General features: G+C 43.3%; 1 protein-coding gene and 2 pseudogenes across 1 annotated transcript in view; 2 read left to right on the top strand and 1 right to left on the bottom strand.

The window, feature by feature from the left end:
* CXHXorf58 (chromosome X CXorf58 homolog) overlaps positions 1-9,238 on the top strand; it is a 29,042-nt gene extending 19,804 nt beyond the window's left edge. The window contains exons 8-10 of the mRNA XM_031365041.1: positions 2,691-2,920; positions 5,742-5,898; positions 8,992-9,238. Coding sequence (XP_031220901.1) covers positions 2,691-2,920; positions 5,742-5,898; positions 8,992-9,159 — 555 coding nt within the window. The 3' untranslated portion in view covers positions 9,160-9,238. The remainder of the gene's footprint in view (positions 1-2,690; positions 2,921-5,741; positions 5,899-8,991) is intronic.
* A 1,265-nt stretch (positions 9,239-10,503) lies between these two features.
* On the top strand, positions 10,504-11,392 carry LOC116088157 (annotated as a pseudogene).
* An 8,297-nt stretch (positions 11,393-19,689) lies between these two features.
* Positions 19,690-21,778, bottom strand: part of LOC116088109 — a 5,502-nt pseudogene continuing 3,413 nt past the window's right edge.

The raw sequence follows: 21,778 nt of genomic DNA, 5'->3' as shown, positions 1-21,778 counted from the left end.
AGGAAAGTATTAGAAAGCAATGAGAGCTCTGTTCAAAGGCTCTTGATAGTCCAGGGGAAATGGTGGTTCAGTTTAAGGCTGTGTGTCTACAGATGCAAGGACAATGGGCCTGGGTGATAGACAGGGAGAGAAGCTAAAGAAATCTGTCTGGAATGATTCCTGAATTTCTGGTTTGCATAGCTGGGCAGAGCAATGCTGAACTGGGGCATTAATGCCCATAAAGGCAATTAATGAAGAAATGGAAGTTGTTAATAATCTGATTCCTAATGTAATAATAATATATGTGACTGTACCTTCTTCATTTGGGTACTGCAGTTTGACATATGACATAGTGCCATTTACTATTATTATTATTATTATTATTATTATTATTATTATTATTATTTCTTTCTCCTGCAACCAGAGGTAGTTTTTCAGCACTGGATCTTGAACCCAGGCTCCCTTGCATGATAGACAAGCACTCAACCCCTAAGCTATGTCCCAAGACACATACAAAACCAGCTTAATGATCGGTGGAGAAAACTGGTTGGTGCATTAAAAACAGCTGGATATGCTGGCATTTGATGTAAACTCAGCACTCAGAAAGTTGAAACAAAGAGGATTTCAAGTTTGAGGGCAGGCTTGGTTACACAGTGAGCTTCTAAGCAGCCCTGAGTTACATATCAAGATCCAGTCTCAAAGCCCAAATAAAAACAAATTATTAAAGGCTCACTTAAAATAACTTATAACATTTAACGCAGTATTATTTAAAACATTTAGAAACACTGAGAGTGAAAGTTTTATTTCTTTGTAAAAACTAATCAACTGGGAAACCACTAAAAACCAATAAGTTGGACACTTTAAGTGGGGGAAGTATCTGTATGTGAAATCTCAATAAAGCTGTGAGTATAGCAGACTCACAAGTGTAGTTTGATGGTACAGTACCTTGAGTTCGATCCTTAGCATAGTCAAAACAAAGAAAAGCCACGGAGAACAAAAACAAAATCAAGAGTGATATGAAACCTCTTAGGAAGCTCAGACCTATAATCTTAGATGTTTAGGAAGCTGAGAAGGATCAAAGTTCAAAGGATCCAAGTTCAAAGCTTGCTGAGGTACAGAATAACTGCAAAGCCAACCTAGGAAACTTAACAAGACTATATCAAATTAGAAAAGAAACTTTAAAGGTTGAAGGGTAGAGCACTAGCCTAAAACTCACAAGACCCTGGGTTCCACCCTCAGTCACCAGAAGAGCACTTAGAAGAATATTTGCTTTCTGTTCACCTGTAAGTAGCAATAGAGAACTGTCTTGCCGCACCTTCAACAGCTGTCACACCCCTAAGTTTAAATCATTTGCTGGCATTTTAGTCTTCACGTTTGATATGATGCAGAATATGTTAGACTTTTCTGCCAGCGTCACTTCATTCTTCTTGTCACAGCCACTTAAGTTAGTAAGTTCACCTTCACCAAGTCCCTCTAGCTACACAGTTGCAGTCTCTTGAACAGTGGCAGCCTTTCACGGCCCTGCGGTGCTTCCTCTACAACTCACTTCACATTGGGTTCCAATTTCACTTCCAGAGGTTTCATGTTTGGTACTTTTGCTAGACAAGGTTGCCTTTAAAAAAAAAAAAAAAGATTTATTTTTATTTTAGTCATGTGCATGATGTAAGATTGTATGCATATATGGGATGGGAAGGTGTCCACAGAGGCCAGAAGTCTGCAGTGGACCCCCTGAGCCTGGAGTTCCAGGTGGTTGTGAGCCAACTGCCATGAGTATGATGAACCTAGCTCAGGTCTTCTGCAAGAGCAGAATGTATTCTTAACTGCTGAGCCATCTCCCCAGCCCCAGATTGCCTCTTTTGAGTATCACTTATTAAAAATATGTCACATGGGTTTATCACCATGAGACAAAGCCACACAACTACTGTTGTCTGTATGTGAACTCATTAAGGGGTTTAGAGTGACCAAGCACTGACAGATTTTTTACAGATACGACATGACTTGTCCCTAAATATGACTGCCCATGTGTCACTAATGTCGTAGGCTATGAATTTAAGATCTAACTGCAGGGTCTGTGCTTTAGTCAAAGGCTTGCAGATAACTGTGAGAACTGAAATTGTCTGTCTCTTGTTAAGAGACTGGTACTACTCAACAAAATGGTGGCAACTGACATTCAGCATGACAAAATGGGGTAAGTGTGCATGTTTGTATGTGTGCATTCGAGTGCACATGAAAGTTGGTGCATACAAAAGTTTGAGAGTATGTAGTGGACCCTAAAGTCCTCCTGCCTAGCACCATAGCTCCTCATCCCCTATCTGTATCTCTCCAACACACATTTATAATGTTAAATTGAATATACAAACTGTGTGTTTAAATTGCTTACTTGATATTTTAAATTGGAAAAAAGTAAAGTAAGATTGCTACAAATATTACAAGTAAAGATAATGAAGTTCTCCACTTAGCACCAGAGATTAACTCATCATTTGTAAAATAGCGTGTGTGCCAGTGTTTATGCTTAGATAAACATTTAATGAGTGTGATGCTGTGTGAACTGAAACTACATTGGTCTGGGTCCTGCCTTCCAGTAAGGGAGTTAAGATGAACACAGATAACAGAAATGTCTAGTTGAAATGAAAGTCAATGAGAGAGAGATGTTGATAGAGTTTGGAGGTGAATACCAACAACTGATCACTGTGCATTTTTTTTTCATATAGTACTGCAGTCTTACAGATGATACCCCTGCATCTTTTGGTGGCAAGAATAACTACTGGCGAAGACTAACTCTCAGAAGCATTCCCAAGACAATGCTGATGTATGACATAATTGATTATGCAGAGTCTGGAGTAATCTCAGACCGTTTACAAAAAGAAAAGAAGTATTTGTTGCAGAAACCACAAACAGAAGAGATGCGTCTGCACCAGCTAGATATTGTTTCTAAAGTTAGGTAAAAAGACCATTTTTCTTGAGGTTACAACCCTAAAAGCATTGCTGAAAATGTTCCCATTCTGATACACAGTCCACTAAAGATGATCATAAGGCATACGGGAAAACTTAAACTGGGGAAGATTGTCCCAAACATATGCAACTTTGCATGTAGAATACTAACAAAAAGGTACTGAGGTGATAATTTGTACCACCAGACTGGCACCTCAGGGTGACAAGAGGCTGCCCTGACATACGTAAAAATAGTAGAGTAGTAAAGGGGACCTGCTGGCCACTTTTTAACTCGAGTAGGTGGTAGACACAAAAATGGAAGAGAAGCCTCAGACCAGCATGGCTGCCTATCAAGAGGCAGCGTAACCTGGCAAGAAGTAAGAGACAGCCTAACTGAGGAAGTGGTGGACACAGCAGAGTGTGCCTCTCTGGGGAGAGAGGTCTGTGTGTAACTGTTCATATTTTTGTTTTCATAAATACAGCCAAAAGGGCTTCTCTCATTGCCCATTCAGTGCGGAGCTGAAGGTTTTTTCCTTTCCATTGAAAGCCTTAATCATACCCTCACTCGCCTGGCTCCTGTTGCCTAGAATCAATCGCATATGGTGGCATTATTTCCTTCTTTACCAATGGCAAGCAAACCAATTTGTATTTTGGAAAGCAAATTTTGTATGTTGTATTAGGATCTGAAATGACAGGGACAGAATGTGATTGCTCCAATTAGATTCCTTTTAATTTCCATTACTAAGACTCACCCAGCCCATCTTGTCTAGAAATGAAGCTGGCTTTCTTAAGAAAAAGAAAGTGGTGATAAGGCTGAAGAGAACTTGTTGGTAATACATTTCCACACATATGCTCGCAATGAGAAATATTCCTTTAGGCCATAAAGAAGGCACTGGTAAACATACTGACGAGTCTCAAGATTGGAGATGAAAGGTGCTGACTCAGCAACATAATTTAACTCCTTTACTTTACAGAAAAGGATATTCACTTTCCAAACAGATACTGGTCCAAGGCATAGTCTATCATCATAAAATAGATTTTCTCTAACTCATGCATATGAGCATTGAGTATAGAACTTAACCGTATTACCACCAAGGTCAAATAAATGATGTCATTTTCCTTACTTCTGTATATAACCTTGGCTGCCTGCTATTTGGATTCATGTTACTGGCTATCCAAGAATGAGTCATTTAGGAGCCAAACAGTAACTAATTTTTAAATCAACTGAAGAAGAAAAATATTTTCATAAGAGCATGTTTAGTTAAAGCCCTAGCCCAGAAGCAAACCAGGAATTGAGTTGGAGCAGTTTATTCGGGAGGTGATTCCAGGACCCACTGAGGGGTAGGCCAGTAAAATAGAAAGGTAGGAAACCTTTGTGTATTAGCAAGCTGGTTACCACTGGAACTACCTAGACCTTCGTCCTTCCTGAGAGTTTTAGAGCCAGTGTATAGCATGCAACTCAAAAGTTATTCCACTGGATACACTAATACCCAGCAGACACTGGTTAAGTGTTGGCGATCAGGGGTAGTATTCTTGGATGCTTTTAACCTTCTCTGCACATGGAGTCCTGTTCTGAAAAAGAGTTCTAAGGATGAATGAATGATACAGATGCTGGCAGTTGGATATTGGACTGATCTGTCCTGTGATAGTAAAGCCTAAGGGACTGGGTGCACGATACGAGCTATATCGGATCCTAATACTGATTTAATAAAATAGCTTTCACTAGACTGGAGAGATGGCTCAGTGGACAAAGTGATGATTCCACAAGCATGAGAACTAGAGTTGAAGCCCATGTAAAAAGCCAGGAAGGTGAGCCAGGCAGTGGTGGCACAAGCCTTGAATCCCAGGACTCAGGACTCAGAGACAAGCAGATCTCTGTGAATTCAAGGCCAGCCTGATCTACAGACTGAGTTCTAGGACATCCAGGGTTATGTAGAGATCTTTTCTCAAAAAGTTTTTTAAAAGATTTTTTTAAAAGAAGCTTGCTTTCTCAGCTGTTATGAAATGTAAATTCCGATGTTAGTTATGGTGTTAAAAAATATGCTGGACACCAAACCCAAGTACTATTGCTGATGCCAAGAACCGCTTGCTAACAGAAGTCTGGTATGACTATCCCCTGAAAGGCTCTCCCAGATACAGATGCAGATGCTCACAGCCAACCATCAGACTGAGTATGGGGACCCCAATGGAGGAGTTAGGGGAAGGACTGAAGGAGCTGAAGGATTTACAGCCCCTTAGGAGGAACAGCAAAAAGAACTAACTAGTACTCTCAGAGCTCCCAGGGACTAAACCACCAACCAAAGAGTACACACGGAGAGACCCATGGCTCCAGCTGCATATGTATAGCAGAGCATGGCCTTATCTGGCATCAATGGGAGGAGAGGCCCTTGGTCCTGTGAAGGCCATCAAGCCCCAGTGTAGAGGAATGCTAGGGTGGTGAGGCAGGAGTGGGTAGGTGGGTGGGGAAGCACCCTCATAGAAGCAGGGTAAGAGGAGATGGGATAGGGGGGTTACAGAGGGGAAACCGGGAAAGGAGATAACATTTGAAATGTAAATAAATAAAATAACAACAAAAAAAATCATGCTGGAGGCTTGCCTCTGTGAGATTGAGGCCAGCCTACAAAACATAGTGAGACCCTGTCTCAATTTTTTTTCAAGTGGCTACTCCATAGTGTTGTCCAGGAAGGCTGGAACATGTTACTAAAAAGTGGCATTCAGTGCTGCTCCACATACTAGTATGCTAGACAATGCATTACAGTTTACAATTTGCCTCGTGTTTAAATCTTATTTTGTGGGGTTTTTTTTCTGTCTCTAATACAAATGTCTTCCAGGTATCCACCCATTACAACTGTCCGTCCCTTTTACCAGCCCTGGGAACAGCAAGGGAAAATGAAACATCTGGGTCGTCGATCCAAGCAAGCACAGAAGAGGGTTGAAAAAATGAAAAAAGCCTATATGGAAACTAAAGAAGAAAAGGCTCACTCCAAGGTAACTGCAAGTCTAACAAGCAGTGAATTCTCCTTCGTTATTATGGACAGTTTTCAAAACTGCTTGCCTATAAGTTATGTTTTTTGCACAAGGAAATACAAGTTCAAAGCTGAAACACTTTTGGCATACTATATCTGAGTAGTATGAAGCTAATTTCACCCTGCTAACATCCATCTTTTATCATTATTATTATTATTATCATCATCACCATCATCATCATCGTCATCGTCGTCGTCGTCATCATCATTATTACTATTATTATCAATGTGTTTTTACACAGGTTTCACTATATATCCCTAAGGCTGGCTTTGAATTCACAGAGATCCACCTGCTTCTGCCTCCTGAGTGCTGAGATTAAAAGTGTGTGCCACCAAGCACTATCAGGGCCTTACCTGGGACAGTGACCAAAACGGTAGCTAGCAGAAGCGGAAAATGCTCTCACAGGGTCAGAGTGGAGAACATGCAAAAGGACCAATTAGGTTGGCTAGCATGTCAAGTGATCCCTGAACATTCTGTGAAGAAAATACTCACAGGGACCTTCAAATACCGAATCAAGAAGTTACTGGCTCACAAGTGCACCATGAAGAAAAAAGTGAAGCTTAAAGTCGTCACCCCAAGAGCCACCACTACAGGCGTTCCTAAGGTCAACTTGCCTTACAAGCTCTGAGGAGGGCGTTTCCAGGGGCAAAAACTCTGATGGAGAATGAAAAAGGAAGGAAGAAAGAAAGAGAGAGAGGCTTGAAGAAGAGAAAGGAGAGAAAGCACCGAGGAACGAGGTGGAACAAAAACAAACCCTTCCTCCGAGGGGACGTGTTCTCCCCTAAGGTAAATGAAGCAGAGGATTTGGATCTGGTCTACATCCCAAGAGAAGAGCTAAATTCCAAACTGCAGCACAAAGACTTAAACCTCTCAGTTGACTGCAGCTTTGATCTTGGGGTCTGTGGTTGGAAACAGGATAGAGAAGATGATTTTGACTGGAATCCTGCTGATCGAGACGATGGTATTTAAATTTCAGCTTGTTCTTTGAGTTGAGAAGGCTGTTACTACTGGATGTTAATTCCGGTCCCTGCTTACATCGCCATTGTTTACCATCTTTGGGAACCTTCGACATTCCAGGTGGCCTCTGATGGATGAGTAATTTGGTATAGCATTGACTTCCTCCTCATCCTTCTCTTTCCCACACGACCCAGGAAATGTGTTCTGGTGTTACTCTTTTATATTTACCCTCTTCTTTCTGAGAGAGGGAGATAGGAAGGAGAGGAAGGTAGAGGGTGAAGGAGTCTCTGAGATCTCCCTTTTTGCCAGCTTGCCAGCCACAGTCCTCTGCAGTTTTCATTTTGCATTTTGATAGAAAATAAATCTTTTAAAGGTTAAAAAAAAAAGTATGTGCCACCACCACACCCAGCTGCATTTTTGGTTCTTAAGCATCCAGCATGGTAGCACACACTTTCAAGTACTAAGAAGGCAGAGGCAAGAAGATCATGAGTTCCAGGCAAGCTGGATTATATTATTAAGTTCAAAGCCAACCTGAGTTGCAGAGCAAAACCTTGTGTCAAAAAAAAGGGGGGAGAAGGTGGCGAAAGTGGCCTGAAGAGATGGCTGAGTGCTCAGGAGCACTGGCCTCCTCCAGAGGGAGGAGTCTGATTCAATTCCTGCACCCACACTGTGGCTCACCGCTATCTTTGACTCCAGTCCCAGGGGATCTGACATCCTATTCTGGCCTCCAAGGTGCACATGGTGCACAGATATACATGCAGACCAAACAGCCATAAACATAAAATTAAAATGAAGGTTAAAACGTTTTTAAAGAACAGAATTCTTACACAATATTGGTAGATATTCTATTAAGAAACTGCTGTTTGGGGCTGGTGAGATGGCTCAGCGGTTAAGAGCACTGACTGCTCTTCCAAAGAGCCTGAGTTCAAATCCCAGCAACCACATGGTGGCTCACAACCATCCATAATGAGATCTGACGCCCTCTTCTGGAGAGTCTAAAGACAGCTACAGTGTACTTACATATAATAAATAAATAAAATAAAATAAAATAAAATAAAATAAAGAAACTGCTGTTTGGCTTCCACTTCAGCACAAGCTAGCAGAGTGGGGGGTGCTTGTTCCACATATTCAATCCAGCACACCACTGCTAGTGCTTTTCTCAGAATGACAGCCACCTGGTGTGTGTGTGCTCAAAACTAAAGCAGAACCTCACTCAGTTATATTCCTACTTGAGACATGAGGTCTTTTCTGCATTACCCAAGATGCCCTCTCCTTCTGGACTCAAGTGATAGTCTTGCTTTGGCCTCCTGAGTAGCTAGAGCTATGAACTTCTAGTTATCCACAGAAAGCTATGCTTTGTAAACTCTGCCTCTATTCTTCCACGCTTTAGGGATATTTATAATGAACATGTTTTGATACACTACTTTGTAATTTGAAAATATTCTGCTGGGCCGCTGAGATTCTCAGCAAGCAGAGGCGGTTGCTGACAAACCTTATGGCCTGAGTTTGATCCCAAACTCCACACCATAGAAAGAAAGAACCAACTCTCAAAAAGTTTGTCTCTGACCATCACACTTGTGCCATGGCAATTACACATTTTCACACACACACACACACACACACACACACACACACAATTTGATCCCAAACTCCACACCATAGAAAGAGAAAACCAACTCCCAAAAAGTTTGTCTCTGACCATCACACTTGTGCCATGGCAATTACACATTTTCACACACATACACACACACACACACACACAGTAGATAAATCACACACATTAGATAAATATATTAAAAATATTCTTAATTCTGCTATAAATTTTTGGAGGGTGAAGTTAAGTAAAAATAGAAAATAGACCGGGCAGTGGTGGCGCACGCCTTTAATCCCAGCACTTGGGAGGCAGAGGCAGGCGGATTTCTGAGTTCGAGGCCAGCCTGGTCTACAGAGTGAGTTCCAGGACAGCTAGGGCTATACAGAGAAACCCTGTCTCGAAAAACCAAAAAAAAATAAAAATAAAAAATAAATAGAAAATAAAATACAAAGTAGCAAAAGCCAAGTATGAGACACTCTACATTCATTTGTAATTCCACCTAGGAACCACCAGCAAGCAGAACACACATAAAGAAGAAGGTCATCTTCTACACTCCGTCTTTTGAAATTTTGAAAGTTGAGGAACTGATAGAGACCGACCTGGAAAGTGAAGAAAGAGAATTATTTGCTTGGTATCAAGACCTCTATGTGAAACATTCTTCATTATTTTGAAATACTAATTGACCAAGAGAAAAGTGGTCTGACAGTATTGTTATCTGTCTATAAATAAAGAGCAATCAACTACAAAGAAGTCTTTAGTATACTTTCTTAATTGGTTGCATTATGTTTTTGTGAGCTCTTTTGCATTACTGTAGGTGGGAAAGGTTTTTAACCTGAGTTCATTACTTCCTGGAACTAGCAATAAACAATTTTGTTCAAGAAATGAGAAGGGCTGAAGAGATGGCTCAGTGGTTAAGAGCACTGGCTGCTCTTCCAGAGGTCCTGAGTTCAAATCTCAGCAACCACATGGTGGCTCATAACCATCTGTAATGGGATCTGATGCCCTCTTCTGGTGTGTCTGAAGACAGCCACAGTGTACTCATACACAACAAACAAAGAAATGAGAAGAAAATTAATCCCAAAGCATTTGATTCAATATTGATTTTTTTCATTAAAAAAAAATTGACTAGGCCATGCTAAGCATGAATATTTGAGTTCATAGGATGAAGGGCTATTCTATTTTTCTTTTATTGGGTATTTTATTTATTTACATTTCAAATGTTATCCCCTTTCCAGGTCTACCCTCCGGAAACCCCCTATCCTATCCCCCTGCCTCCATGAGGATGCTCCCCTATCCACCCACCCACTCTCATCTTCCCTGCCCTGGCATTCCCCTACACTGGGGAATAGAGCCTTCACAGGCCCAAGGGCCTCTTCCTCCCATTGATGACCAACGAGGGCATCCTCTGCCACATATGCAGCTGGAACCATGGGTCCCTCCATGTGTACTCTTTGGTTGGTGGTTCAGTCCCCCAGAGCTGGAGGGGGGCTGTCCTGTTGACGCTGTTGTTCCCCCCATGGGGCTGCAACCCCCTCAGCTTCTTCAGTCTCTTCTCCAACTCTCCATCAGGAACCCCAACCTGAGTCCAGTGGTTGGCTGCGAGCATCCACCTCTGTATTTGTCAGACTCAGGCAGAGCCTCTTAGGAGACAGCCATATCAGACTCCCATCAGCAAGCACTTCCTCGCATCCACAATAACTTGGCATAGATATTTGTGGTTTTGAAGCTCAAAGACTCTACACCATTCTGGCTCAGGGTCACAGTTCAGCTCTCTCATCTGTTCTGCAGCCCTGATCGATCAGTAGCAGCCCGAATATAGTTCCAGGTTTGGTGACTGTACATGGGATGGATCCCCAGGTGGGGCAGTCTCTGGATGGCCTTCCCTTCAGTCTCTGCTCCACACTTTGACTCCATATTTCCACGAGTATTTTGTTCACCTTTCTAAGAAGCACTGAAGCATGCACACTTTAGTCGGCCCCCATTACGTCTGCTTAGCTGCGTGTTGGTTTTAAGTAATGGCTTTGGAACAACTTATTCTGAATTACAATAAAATGATAATAGTGCCGCTGCGACAGTAGACAGGATGGAAGTGTCCCTAATCATTATTACACACTCTAAGCACCTAGGTCAGAATATAGCATCTGCTTTGGACATTTTTCAAATATAAAGACTGTTTTGGCTTCACCGGCCGAACTCCTCTCCCTCGTGGCCTTAGGCAGCCATGGCACCAGCCTGAATGGCGTGATCCTGAAGCCCCACTTCCACAAGGATTGGCAGTGGCAAGTGGACACTTGGTTCAAGCAGCGGGCACGCAAGATCCACAGACCCAAGGCTCGGCAGGCGAAAGCGCCCCGCATTGCCCCTTGTCCTGCATCTGATCCCATCAGGCCCATTGTGAGGTGATTGCCCTACAGTTAGGAACCATGTCAAAGTCCGGGCTGGCAGGGGCTCCAGCCTGGAGGAACTCAGGGTGGCTGGTAGCCACAAGAAAATGGCTCGCACCATCGGTATCTCTGTGGACCCAAGGAGGAGAAACAAATCCACTGAACCGCTGCAGGCCAACGCGCAGCGCCTGAAGGAGTAGCGCTCCAAGCTCACACTTTCCCCAGGAAGCCTTCTGCCCCAAAGAAGGGAGACAGACAGTTCTGCTGAAGAACTTAAACTGGCCACCCAGCTGGCAGGGCCTGTGATGCCTGTTCTGAACGAGTACAAAAAGGAAAAGGCCAGCGTCGTCACAGAAAAAGAGAAAAACTTCAAGGCCTTTGCCAGTCTCCCTCCGAAAGGCCCGTGCCAATGCCCGGCTCTTTGGCATCCGAGCAAAAAGGGTCAAGGGAGCTGCAGAGCAAGACGTTGAAAAGAAAAAGTAATGTGTAGCTGGAGGGTTGCAATAAATTTTCCATAAAGAAAAAAGACTGTTCTGAGTAATATTTCTCCATTTCATTTGAATTGACAAATCTTATCAGGAATTTGCCTTCCTGATAAGAGCAAATTTTTTATTTCTTTTGTGATCCAAGCTACTGAATCTTATCAAACATTACCAGAGACTATGAGGGCTAAAGAAAATGTAGTTATTTATTGAACTTTTAAAATGGAATTTTTTTATTTTGCTTAGGATTTAAAATACACCGGCTGGTCATTAAGCTACTCAGGCATGGCACGGATTGTTAGGGTCCAAGAATCCAAAATAACCCAAGCAGTCAGAAGAGTCTAGCAAAGCAAGATCTTTATTTGATTTAGGGAACAAAAACTGACCAGTCAGGGACAGCAGCACAGACTCTGGAGCTGACTGCATCGTCAAACATTCGTTTTCGTAAGCATTTAAGCAAATGACAAAAATTCATTGTATTCGGGCTGCTACTGATCGATCAGGGCTGCAGAACAGATGAGAGAGCTGAACTGTGACCCTGAGCCAGAATGGTGCAGAGTTTTGAGCTTCAAAACCACAAATACTTATGCCAAAGTTATCCCACCAATCAGGATTTACGGACAGGGGACTTCCTTAGGAACATGTCTTAGTGGTACACTTATCCTGTTCCCATTGGTTGGATTATTCAACTGTGGTGGGATGACTAGCATTCATGTCTTTTTCTGCCAAGCAGGATGCCAGTTGTTCTTTTTAGCAGAGTGAAACTCCATTGTATTTATATACTACATTTCTTTATTCATTTATCGGCATCTAGACAGGTTCTTTAGCACAGCTATTGTGAATAGAACTATGACAAAACATGGTTATACGTGTTTCACTGGTGTATATTGATATTTTGAGTTCTACCCAGAAGTGGTATACTTGAATAATATGCCAGCTTTGCATTTAGTTTTATGGGAACCCTCCATAATGGTTTCCAGAGTGGCTGAATTTACATTTCCACCAACAGGATATAAGGGTTCTTCACCCCCTCCCCACATCCTCACATACTTAAGTTATTTTGTTTGTTTGTTTGTTTGTTTGTTTTCTTTTAAAAAAAAACTCTGTCGTCCATTTATTGCGAGACCTGGGGTCTTTTAAATTGTGTGTGTGTGTGTGTGTGTGTGTGTGTGTGTGTGTGTGTGTGTGTGTGTCTGTGTGTGTCTGTGTCTGTGTGTCTGTGTGTCTGTGTGTCTGTGTGTCTGTGTGCAAGCACATGTGCATGTCACACACTTTCCATGCTGGGAGGTTAGAGGACGCCTTTTAGGCATCAGTTTTCTTGTTTCACCAGTGGTTCTGGAGATCAAATTCATGTTGTCAAGCTTGCATGACAAGTATTTTTAACCTCTGAGTCATCTCACTGGCCCTGTTTGTTTGTTTGTTTGTTTTCTTTAAATAGCCATTCTGACTAGGGTTTGATATAATATCAATGTACTTTTCCTTTATACTTCCCTGATATTGCTCATACATTTTTCAAGTGGTTGTAAACATAGGTAACATACAGTTTTAAACTTCCACTTAATATTTGTTGGGCATAGTGGCACATGCTTTTAATGCCAGCACTAATGAGGCCAAGGTAGGTGGATTTCTGGGAGTTTGAGGCCACCCTGGTCTAACAGTGACAGCCAATATAGCCAGAACTACAAAGAGAGACCCCATCTCAAAAACTACTTTAGTTCATTCAATGAATAATTTTAATGGTTATGTGATAGCTTGTTAAGTAAATAAAATACAAATTGGCTTAGACATAACAAAATGATTGGATTTTTTTTTTTTTGAGACAGGATCCCATTGGGCAACCCAGGCTGTCTCAGGGTTTTACTGCTGTGAACAGACACCATGACCAAGGCAACTCTTATAAAGGACAACATTTAATTGGGGCTGGCTTACAGGTTTAGAGGTTCAGTCCATTATCATCAAGGCAAAAACATAGGAGCACCCAGGCAGGCATGGTGCAGAGAGGAGCTGAGAGTTCTACATCTTCATCTGAAGGCTGCTAACAGAAGACTGACTTCTAGGTAGCTAGGATGAGGTTCTTAAAGCCCACAATCACAGTGACACACCTACTCCAACAAGGCCACACCTACTGGAACAGGGCCACACCTCCTAATAGTACCACTCCCTAGGCCGAGAATATACAAACCATAACATAGGCTTCACCAATACCCTCTCATTGGCTTTCTTCATGGTACCTAGCCTCAACTCCTTTGCATGACCCCTTCAGTCCTGGGCTGTCTACTGCAACTGGGGCTGCACCTTCACCAATGGCCTTCCATGGCCTCTCACAGTACCAGGCCTCAGCTGTTCTTCATGACCTCTTTATGCCTTCAAAACCAGTACCACCAGGATGACTCTTACACCTTACCAAGCACAGCTGCAGCATGAGGTACAACCTTGGCTATCTCTGGAACACAGCTTCATTGTGCTCTCAGAAAACACTTCCCAGAAGATTTCACCTCAGTGATGCTGGTCTCTTCTTAATCACCACTAATTTCTGAGCTCCAGCTAACCAGCATCAATTGTCCCAGTAGTCCCTTCTGTTCTTGACTCAAAAGCAAGAACCAAATGGCCAAAACTGCTGAGTTCTGCTACTTGATGGAGCTGGAACATAACCCCCTCCCCTGCCTTTTCAACTTTATCAGTGCTGGGATAAAGGGTGTGTACCACCACCACACCTGTACTTAAGCCTTTCTTCAGCTAGAATGTGCTCTGTCCCAGGCTGGCCTTGAACTCAGAGATCTGTTTGGCTTTATCTCCAGGGATTAAAAGTGAGTGCCACCATGCCTAGTTCTAACCTTAGCTGGGTAGGATCTTGCCCCAAAGGCCTACTCCCTAAATCTATCTCCTAGAACACAGGATTCAGCTCCATTCTACTTCCTTTCTAAGATTGCTATGTGTGTTCAAAACGTCCTTCATGAAACTTAACCAGAGAACGAAGTCTAATGATGGGCATTTCTGAGACTTCCTTTGTCAGTGCAATTAATCTGAGTCTCTTCACCTTAGCCTCAGGCAGACTGTTCAGACAAGGGCAAAAAGCAGCCATGTTTTTCACCAAAATACTACAAAAACAGTCTCTAGGGCATATACTTAAGTTCTTCCCTACTGAAACCTCTTGGGCCAGGTCTGCACAATTCAAACCACTCTCAGTAACAAAGTCTTCCATTTTCCTATTAGAATAACCCATTAAGCCCCACTTAAAACATTCCATAGCTTTCCAAATCTAAAGTCCCCAAACCCACCTTCTTCCAAGCAAAAGCATGGTCAGGCCTATCACAGTAATACCTGACTCCTGGTACCAATTTCTGTCTTAGTTAGGGTTTTACTGCTTTGAACAGACACCATGACCAAGGCAACTCTTTTTTTACTATTATTATTATTTTTCAAGACAGGGTTTCTCTGTGTAGCCCTGGCTGTCCTGGAACTCACTCTGTAGACCAGGCTGGACTCAAACTCAGAAATCTGCCTGCCTCTGCCTCTCAAGTGCTAGATTAAAGGCATGTACCACCACTGCCCAGCTGCAAGGCAACTCTTAGAAAGGACAACATTTAATTGTGACTGGCTTACAGGCTCAGAGGTTCAGTCCATTATCATCAAGGTGGGAGCATGGCAGCATGCAGGCAGGCATGATGCAGAAGGAGCTGAGAGTTCTACATCTTCATCTGAAGGCTGCTAGCAGAATACTCACTTCCAAGAAGCTACTACTAGGATATTAAAGCCTATGCCCACAGTGACACACCTACTCCAACAAGGCCACACCTCCTAATAGTGACAGTCCCCGGCCTAAGCATATACAAACCATAACACAGGCAATCCTAGAACTAGCCCATGCTAGCCTCAAACTTATGATCTCATGATCTTCCTGAGTCAGCCCCTCCATATGCTGGGAGAAGAGGAAGAGCAGTAGCAGCAACAGGAGGAGGAGGAAGAAGAGGAGGAGGAAGAGGAAGAGGAATTAAGAATGCCAAATCCCCTTTCCACTAGTAGCAGTTGAATTGTGATCATATATCTCAATCTACCTAGGGAGCGCCAGACCCACAGGTACCTCCATCTTGTATTTCTAGCCTCTTGAACTAACACAATATCTATTCTGGTGTGTTTTGTGTTTTGTTTTGTTTTGTTGAGGGGTTGTTCCTGATGTTGCTGCTGCTGTTCCAGTTGTTATTGTTGTTCTTGTTGCTGCTGTTGTTGTTGTTCATGTTTGAGATAGGGCCTCTCGCTGGCTAGCCCAGACTGGCCTGGAACTCACAGTCCTCCTGGCTCAGCTTCCTGGTGCTGGGATCTTACACAGTCACAAGCATGCTTGGCTCCTTTCTGTTATTCTAAACCACCTAGTTTGGAGTACTCAGTACATCCTTGCTGGGGAAGTAATATAACCATCCTGAGTCAACTAACTTTGGCCCTCCTGCCTGTGAGCATAAGGATAGACATTTTGCCTTCAGAGGGCAAAATTTCGAGGCTGGAAAACAAGGTACCACTAAAGTAGAAGAGGAGGAGGAACAACAACTCTACCCTCTACCAAGGGCAGCTGATGAGATAGTTCAGTGGGTGGAGGTGCGTGCTGTCTGGTGTCTGATGGCCTGAGTTCAAATCCCAGGATCCACATGGTAGAACTCCCATGAGTTGTCTTTTGATTTCCGTACATGAGCTGTGGTGTGCATACACCAACACACCTAAACACAAAATAATTTTTTAAAGATTTATTGATTTATTTATTTATTGTATGTAAATACACTGTAGCTGTCTTGAGACATGCCAGAAAAGGGTGTCAGATCTCGTTACAGATGGTTGTGAGCCACCATGTGGTTGCTGGGATTTGAACTCAGGACCTTTGGAAGAGCAATCAGTGCTCTTAACCGCTGAGCCACCTCTCCAGGCCACAAAATATTTTTTTTTAGTGTAAAAAAATTTTCACAATTTCAAAATAAGAAAGAACTCCATACAGAGCAATAAAAACTGCAAATTTTCTAGTGATACAATGGTGGCTCAAACCTGTAATCCCCGAACTTGGGAGGTTGAGGCAGAAGGACTGCAAATTTTAATTCAATGTAAGCTACCAAGTGGGACTTGGATTTTTAAAAGAACAACCAGAAAGTGTTGTGTAATATTTTAGCCTGCTACAGACCAAAACAGTCTTGCACATTTCCAGAAAGGAGAAAATAATCCCACATGAAGGCTCAGGGTCAGCCTTCTCGCCTGCAAAGCAGCAAGCTACAAGACAACAAAGTGATGATGTCTTTAAAATCCAATGAAAAAAATTGGGCTGGGTAGTGGTGGCGCACATATTTAATCCCAGCACTTGGGAGGTAGAGGCAGGTGGATTTCTGAGTTTGAGGCCAGCCTGGTCTACAGAGTGAGTTCCAGGACAGCCAGGGCTCAGGGCTACACAGAGAAACCCTGTCTCGAAAAACCAAAAAAAAAAAAAAAAAAGGAAAAAAAGAAAAGAAAAATTTTACCTTGATTTCCAAAGCAAGCCAGATCTCTTCATTTGAGGGAAAATAGAATAAGGTTGTGGTTTTTCTCCAGTTGTGTAAGATTAGCGCAATTTTACCTCCCATTTGCTTTTCTCAAGCAACCCTAGAAGATATGTTTTTACCGACAGCAAAGCAAAAGAAAGATGAACTTGGGGCTGGTGAGATGGCTCAGCGGGTAAGAGCGCGGACTGCTCTGCCAAAGGTCCTGAGTTCAAATCCCAGCAACCACATGGTGGCTGACAATCACCCATAATGAGATCTGATGTCCTCTTCTGGTGCGTCTGAAGACAGCTACAGTGTACTTATTTATAATATAATAAATAAATCTTTAAAAAAAAGAAAGAAAGATGAACTTGGGATCCAAGAATCAGGGTGTACAAGAGAGGTAAAAGAAATGCCTAAGATAATAGGAAAAATCTCAGAATAGGAGCCATGGAACAGACCTGGAAAAAGAAGTCAAAATGGGCCAATCAGATGGCTCCAGAAACTTCTAAGGAAGACAAAAATCATAAACCTAAGGAGTCTAAATTTTGAAAAGTTTCTTTAACCATTGAGCCATCTCTGTATATCTACATACATCTTATTTTAAAACTTTTATTTTAGAGATGACATAGTGGTTACGAGCCCTGACTGCTCTTCTGGAGGACCTGAGCTTAATTCCCAGTACCCACATAGCAGCTCACAAATGTCTGTCATGCCAGTTGGGAGAGATGGTCTCACACCCTCTTCTGACTGCTGAAGGCACTATAGACATGTGATATATAGACGTGCAAGCAGGCAAAACACTCATACACAGAAATGTAAAAATAAAGAACTATGAAAAAAACTTTTATTTTAAAATATATATGCATGCTGGGCATGACGGTGTGTGCCTTTTAATCCCAACACTTGGAAAGCTTCACACTTGCCCTCCACAGTCACAAGTCCTGTCTACCAAGGGTCTGGGCAGTGTTGCTGTTACATTAGGTTTTCTACAGGCCCTGCTCCTCCAGAGCTCATGCCCCACCCTCCACTTCTCTCCAAAGCATGCTTCACGTCAGAGCATCAGGCAAGAGCAGGCTGAATGGCCAAAGGTCACCCTGTCCTACCCCTAAGGCAAGAGCAGGCTACTGGAGAAGACACCTCAATAATTACTACTGCGTCAGAAGAACCTTGACTGACCAGTCCAGCCACCACCTGCCTTCTTGTCACCTCTCCTCAGAGTGAGCCTGCTGGCTCCTTTTACAGCAATCGCCCCTTTGTTTTCTTGTGTCATCACCTAAGCATACAGCCACGAACATGATACCTTCACTTCTTTTTCATCTAGAGGTTCCTTGCCTACCTCTTTTTAAAATTTATGTGTGTCTTTGATTATTTGTTTATGTATTGGCTTTTCAAGGCAGGGTTTCTCTGTGTTGCCTCAGGTGGCCTGAAACTCACTCTGTAGAACAGACGAGCCTTGAACTCAGAAATCCTCCTGCTTCTGCCTTTACCTCTGTTTCCCAAGTGCTGGGATCGAAGGTACACACCACCATGCCCAGCTTTTTTTTTTTAATTTTTTATTTTATGTGTATGGATGTTTTGCCTCCATTTATATATGTGCAGTACTTATATGTAGTGCCTGTGGAGGCCAGAAAAGGGAGTCGGTTCCCTGGAACTGGGGTTACAGGCAATTGTGAAGAGCAAATGCTCTTAACCTCTAAGCCCTGTCTCTAGCCCCCTCCTCCTCCTCCTCCTCCTCCTCCTCCTCTTCCTTTTCCTCCTCCTTCTTTTTCTTCTTCTTTTTAGAAACTTCTAAAAAGTTTATTTGAAATTAAGCCACCTTTCCCTTAGGCTGAACATTAGTTCCTCAAAGGCAGATAGTGGTGGTAGCAATTCAGCATGCTCCAGCTTGAGGTCCATAGGAATCGGTGAGGACAAATCCTGCAGGAGTGTTCCACTAAAGCCATCCTGGTATAACATGTGCTTACTTGAGTTTCCATTCCCCACAGCTCCTATTCCCATGAACTTGTAAATGTTGGATGTCCAATGGCCTTTAAACCATAGCTTTTACCATGATTGAGAGGAGGTGGTAGGCAAGAAGGAACCCCAGATACCATGATACATCCAGTTTTGTTCCCAGCAACCCCCCAAGAATGGTCTCACGTGAGAACAATAGTTTTAAGCTCACAGCAAAAGCTGCCATCAGTGCTCCAGCTATCTAGCAGGTAAGAGATGAGGTGACATGATGCCCAGAGCTGAGGCCACGCAGCTTCTATTTAAAGAAACAGATTTGGGTGAGGAAAGAGGTCAAAGCAGAGACTATTTGATGCATCTGAGGCCCACACTATCAAGTGTACCCACTTGGCTGTAAGCAGCAAATTCACCAATGTCAACAGCAGAGCACAGACAGGGACCAATTGCTACATAAGTCCCTGTGTTAAAAACAAAGTATGCCTCCCTCCTTCTTTCATATCCTGGACTCCACAGACTCAATGTCCAGATCCTCCCTTAAGCATTTAACTGTCTCCCTGGCCTTTGAGAGCTCTCAACTCTACAGAACCAAAGCAGAACAGAAAACCTCTTTACTGGTTGGTGGCTGGATGCAACAGCAGACACAGCCCATGGCTAAACCTGTTTCTGACGGTTCTGGCTCAGAGCAGAAGTGGCTTCTTATCACCAACACCGTAGAGGTAGAAAGTCCAGGGTAACGAGACACAGTATAACAAGGGGCCGGCAACACCTTTCTGGGTAACAAGGCTAGTGAAGAGGACCCCATATATCCTGCTCTACTCAAAGGGCAATATGTACAGGAAGAGGGGAGAACCAGCCAGGTCATCCCTTCAATGACTGGCATCCAGTTCATCTCATTCAATCAGAAAATCGAACTGTTCAGCAGCCTCAAATTCAGCGTTCAAGGTCGTAGCCCACTTATCCAGCTCTGATTTCCGGATCTTGGGAACCTTCTTCTTTTGTTTCTCTTTCATAACTGGGGGAAAGATTCCAAGGAGCGTTCTATCCGGAACCAGGTACCTTTGGGGTCTCAATTAATTTTGAACACACAACAGGTGAGACTCCAGGCAAATCTTCAGGTCCCTCAAAGCCAAAGAAGGATCGGCAGCCCAGGTAGAGGTTGAGGCACAACCGAGGCTCCGTAGCCGACTGTATGACCGCCTGACTTTCTGAGACATTTCCAAGTCTCTGGTGTACAAATCCGCTTCTCCAGAGTTAGACTCAAGTTTCTGAGTGTACAGCACGGGGGTGCTGGAGGAAGTACCAGAAACACCACAAGTCTTGAAGAGGTCCTCTTTAGTGGGTACTGTGAGCGGAGGGTTGCTTTCTTTTTCCAAAATAAGAGATCTTAGGACTCCTGTGAAGTGTGTGGGACCTCTACTGCATGAGCTACGATCTCTGATCTTCTTCAAGACGATGGCCTTTCTGACTGGAGCCGCTGGAGGAGTCCTCGGCCAGATTTCGGGAAACGTGTTCGGGAGATCTGAGCCAGATTTCTGCTTGGACAACTTTGAAGGCTTAGTAAGTGCAGTCCTGGGCCCAGACCGCTGGGTGGCCGCTCCAGATAGTGTTCGCCACTCCGACAAGTCTGTGGTCGGGCTCAGTCTTCGCTTCGCCTACTCTAGCTCGCGCCAATCGGGAAGTTTGTTGCTTCAAACGTTCAAATTGCACGCCCTGCTAGCGAGAAAGCGGGCCTTCTTCTTTTCTTCTTTTTTTAAGATTTTTTTTTAATTTTTGTTTTTTCAGTTGTTCCGTTCTGGGTTTTGTTGTTGTTGTTGTTGTGTTGGGTTGGGTTGTTTGGGGGTTTGTTTGTTTGTTTGTTTGTTTTCAAGACAGAGTTTCTCTGTGTAACAGCCCTGCTACCCTGGAACTCTCTCTCTGTAAACCAGGATGGCCTCAAACTCACAGATGGGTGTTTTGCTTGCATGTTATGTCTGTCCAGTGCGTGTGTACAGTAACTGCAAAGGCCAGAAGAGTGCATAGGATTCCCAGGGACTAGAATTAGAGTTGTTAGATGCCATGTGGAAGTTGGCACCAAATCTGCAAGCGTAGTAAGTGCTCTTTACCAATGGCCATCTCTCCAGCCCTGCCTGTCTACCTCTTTTTCATCCTTACAGTTTGTTGATTTAGCTGACAGCATCTTCCAGGATCTGGAGTGCGGGGGATTAAGAGGGGATATCTCTACATAGCCCTGGTTGCCCTGGATCTTGCTCTGTAGACCCAGATGGCCTCAAACTCACAGAGATCCACCTGCCTTTGCCTCCCCAGTGCTGGGATCAAAGGTGAGCACCACCACGCCCTGCTAGGATCTGATTGAATATCCATCACGTGGCTAAAATTGTTATTAAAAACAACCTGAAAAACTAATTCAGCAAATATATATTCAATGTGTATTATATTTGAATGTGTAAGAATTTTAAAACTGTTTTCATCATTTCAAGCAACTTGACACACCCTTCTTTAGGCATAAATTGGCGATGATCACATTATAACATTAGCCTGGTCTCTGTATTAATGAGTTTACCATTTACTGTGACAAAATGCCAGAATTGGTCAACTTATAAGAAGGAAATAGTTATTTTGGTGCAGAGTTTTCAGGCCAGGTTTGTTGGCACTGTCCTTTCAGGCCTTGGAGACACAGTGCACTGTGGCAGGACTGTGTGACAGGAAAGGTCTGTTCAGCTCATGGCACTTGGGAAAGAAAGCAAAACAGGAAGGGACTAGGGTCCCAATAGCCCTCCTTTGATAACATCCCCCCAGTAACTTAGCTTCTTCCCATTCCTGCCAGGTCCCATCTCTTCATCGGTCTACCACTGTTCAGTAGGGTAACCAGCTGGGGATTAAACCTTTAACATACTTCCAAGCCAACGGTCTCCAATTCAGAAGACAGCTCCAAAAATAGCAGGCCTAGCCAGGTGTAGTCCACACCTGTAGGCTCAGCAC

Source organism: Mastomys coucha, chromosome X, assembly GCF_008632895.1.
Source record: "Mastomys coucha isolate ucsf_1 chromosome X, UCSF_Mcou_1, whole genome shotgun sequence".
In the NCBI taxonomy this organism is placed as follows: domain Eukaryota; kingdom Metazoa; phylum Chordata; class Mammalia; order Rodentia; family Muridae; genus Mastomys; species Mastomys coucha.
The sequence above is the reverse complement of the archived record's forward strand: the minus strand, read 5'-3'. Positions and strand labels throughout refer to the sequence as shown.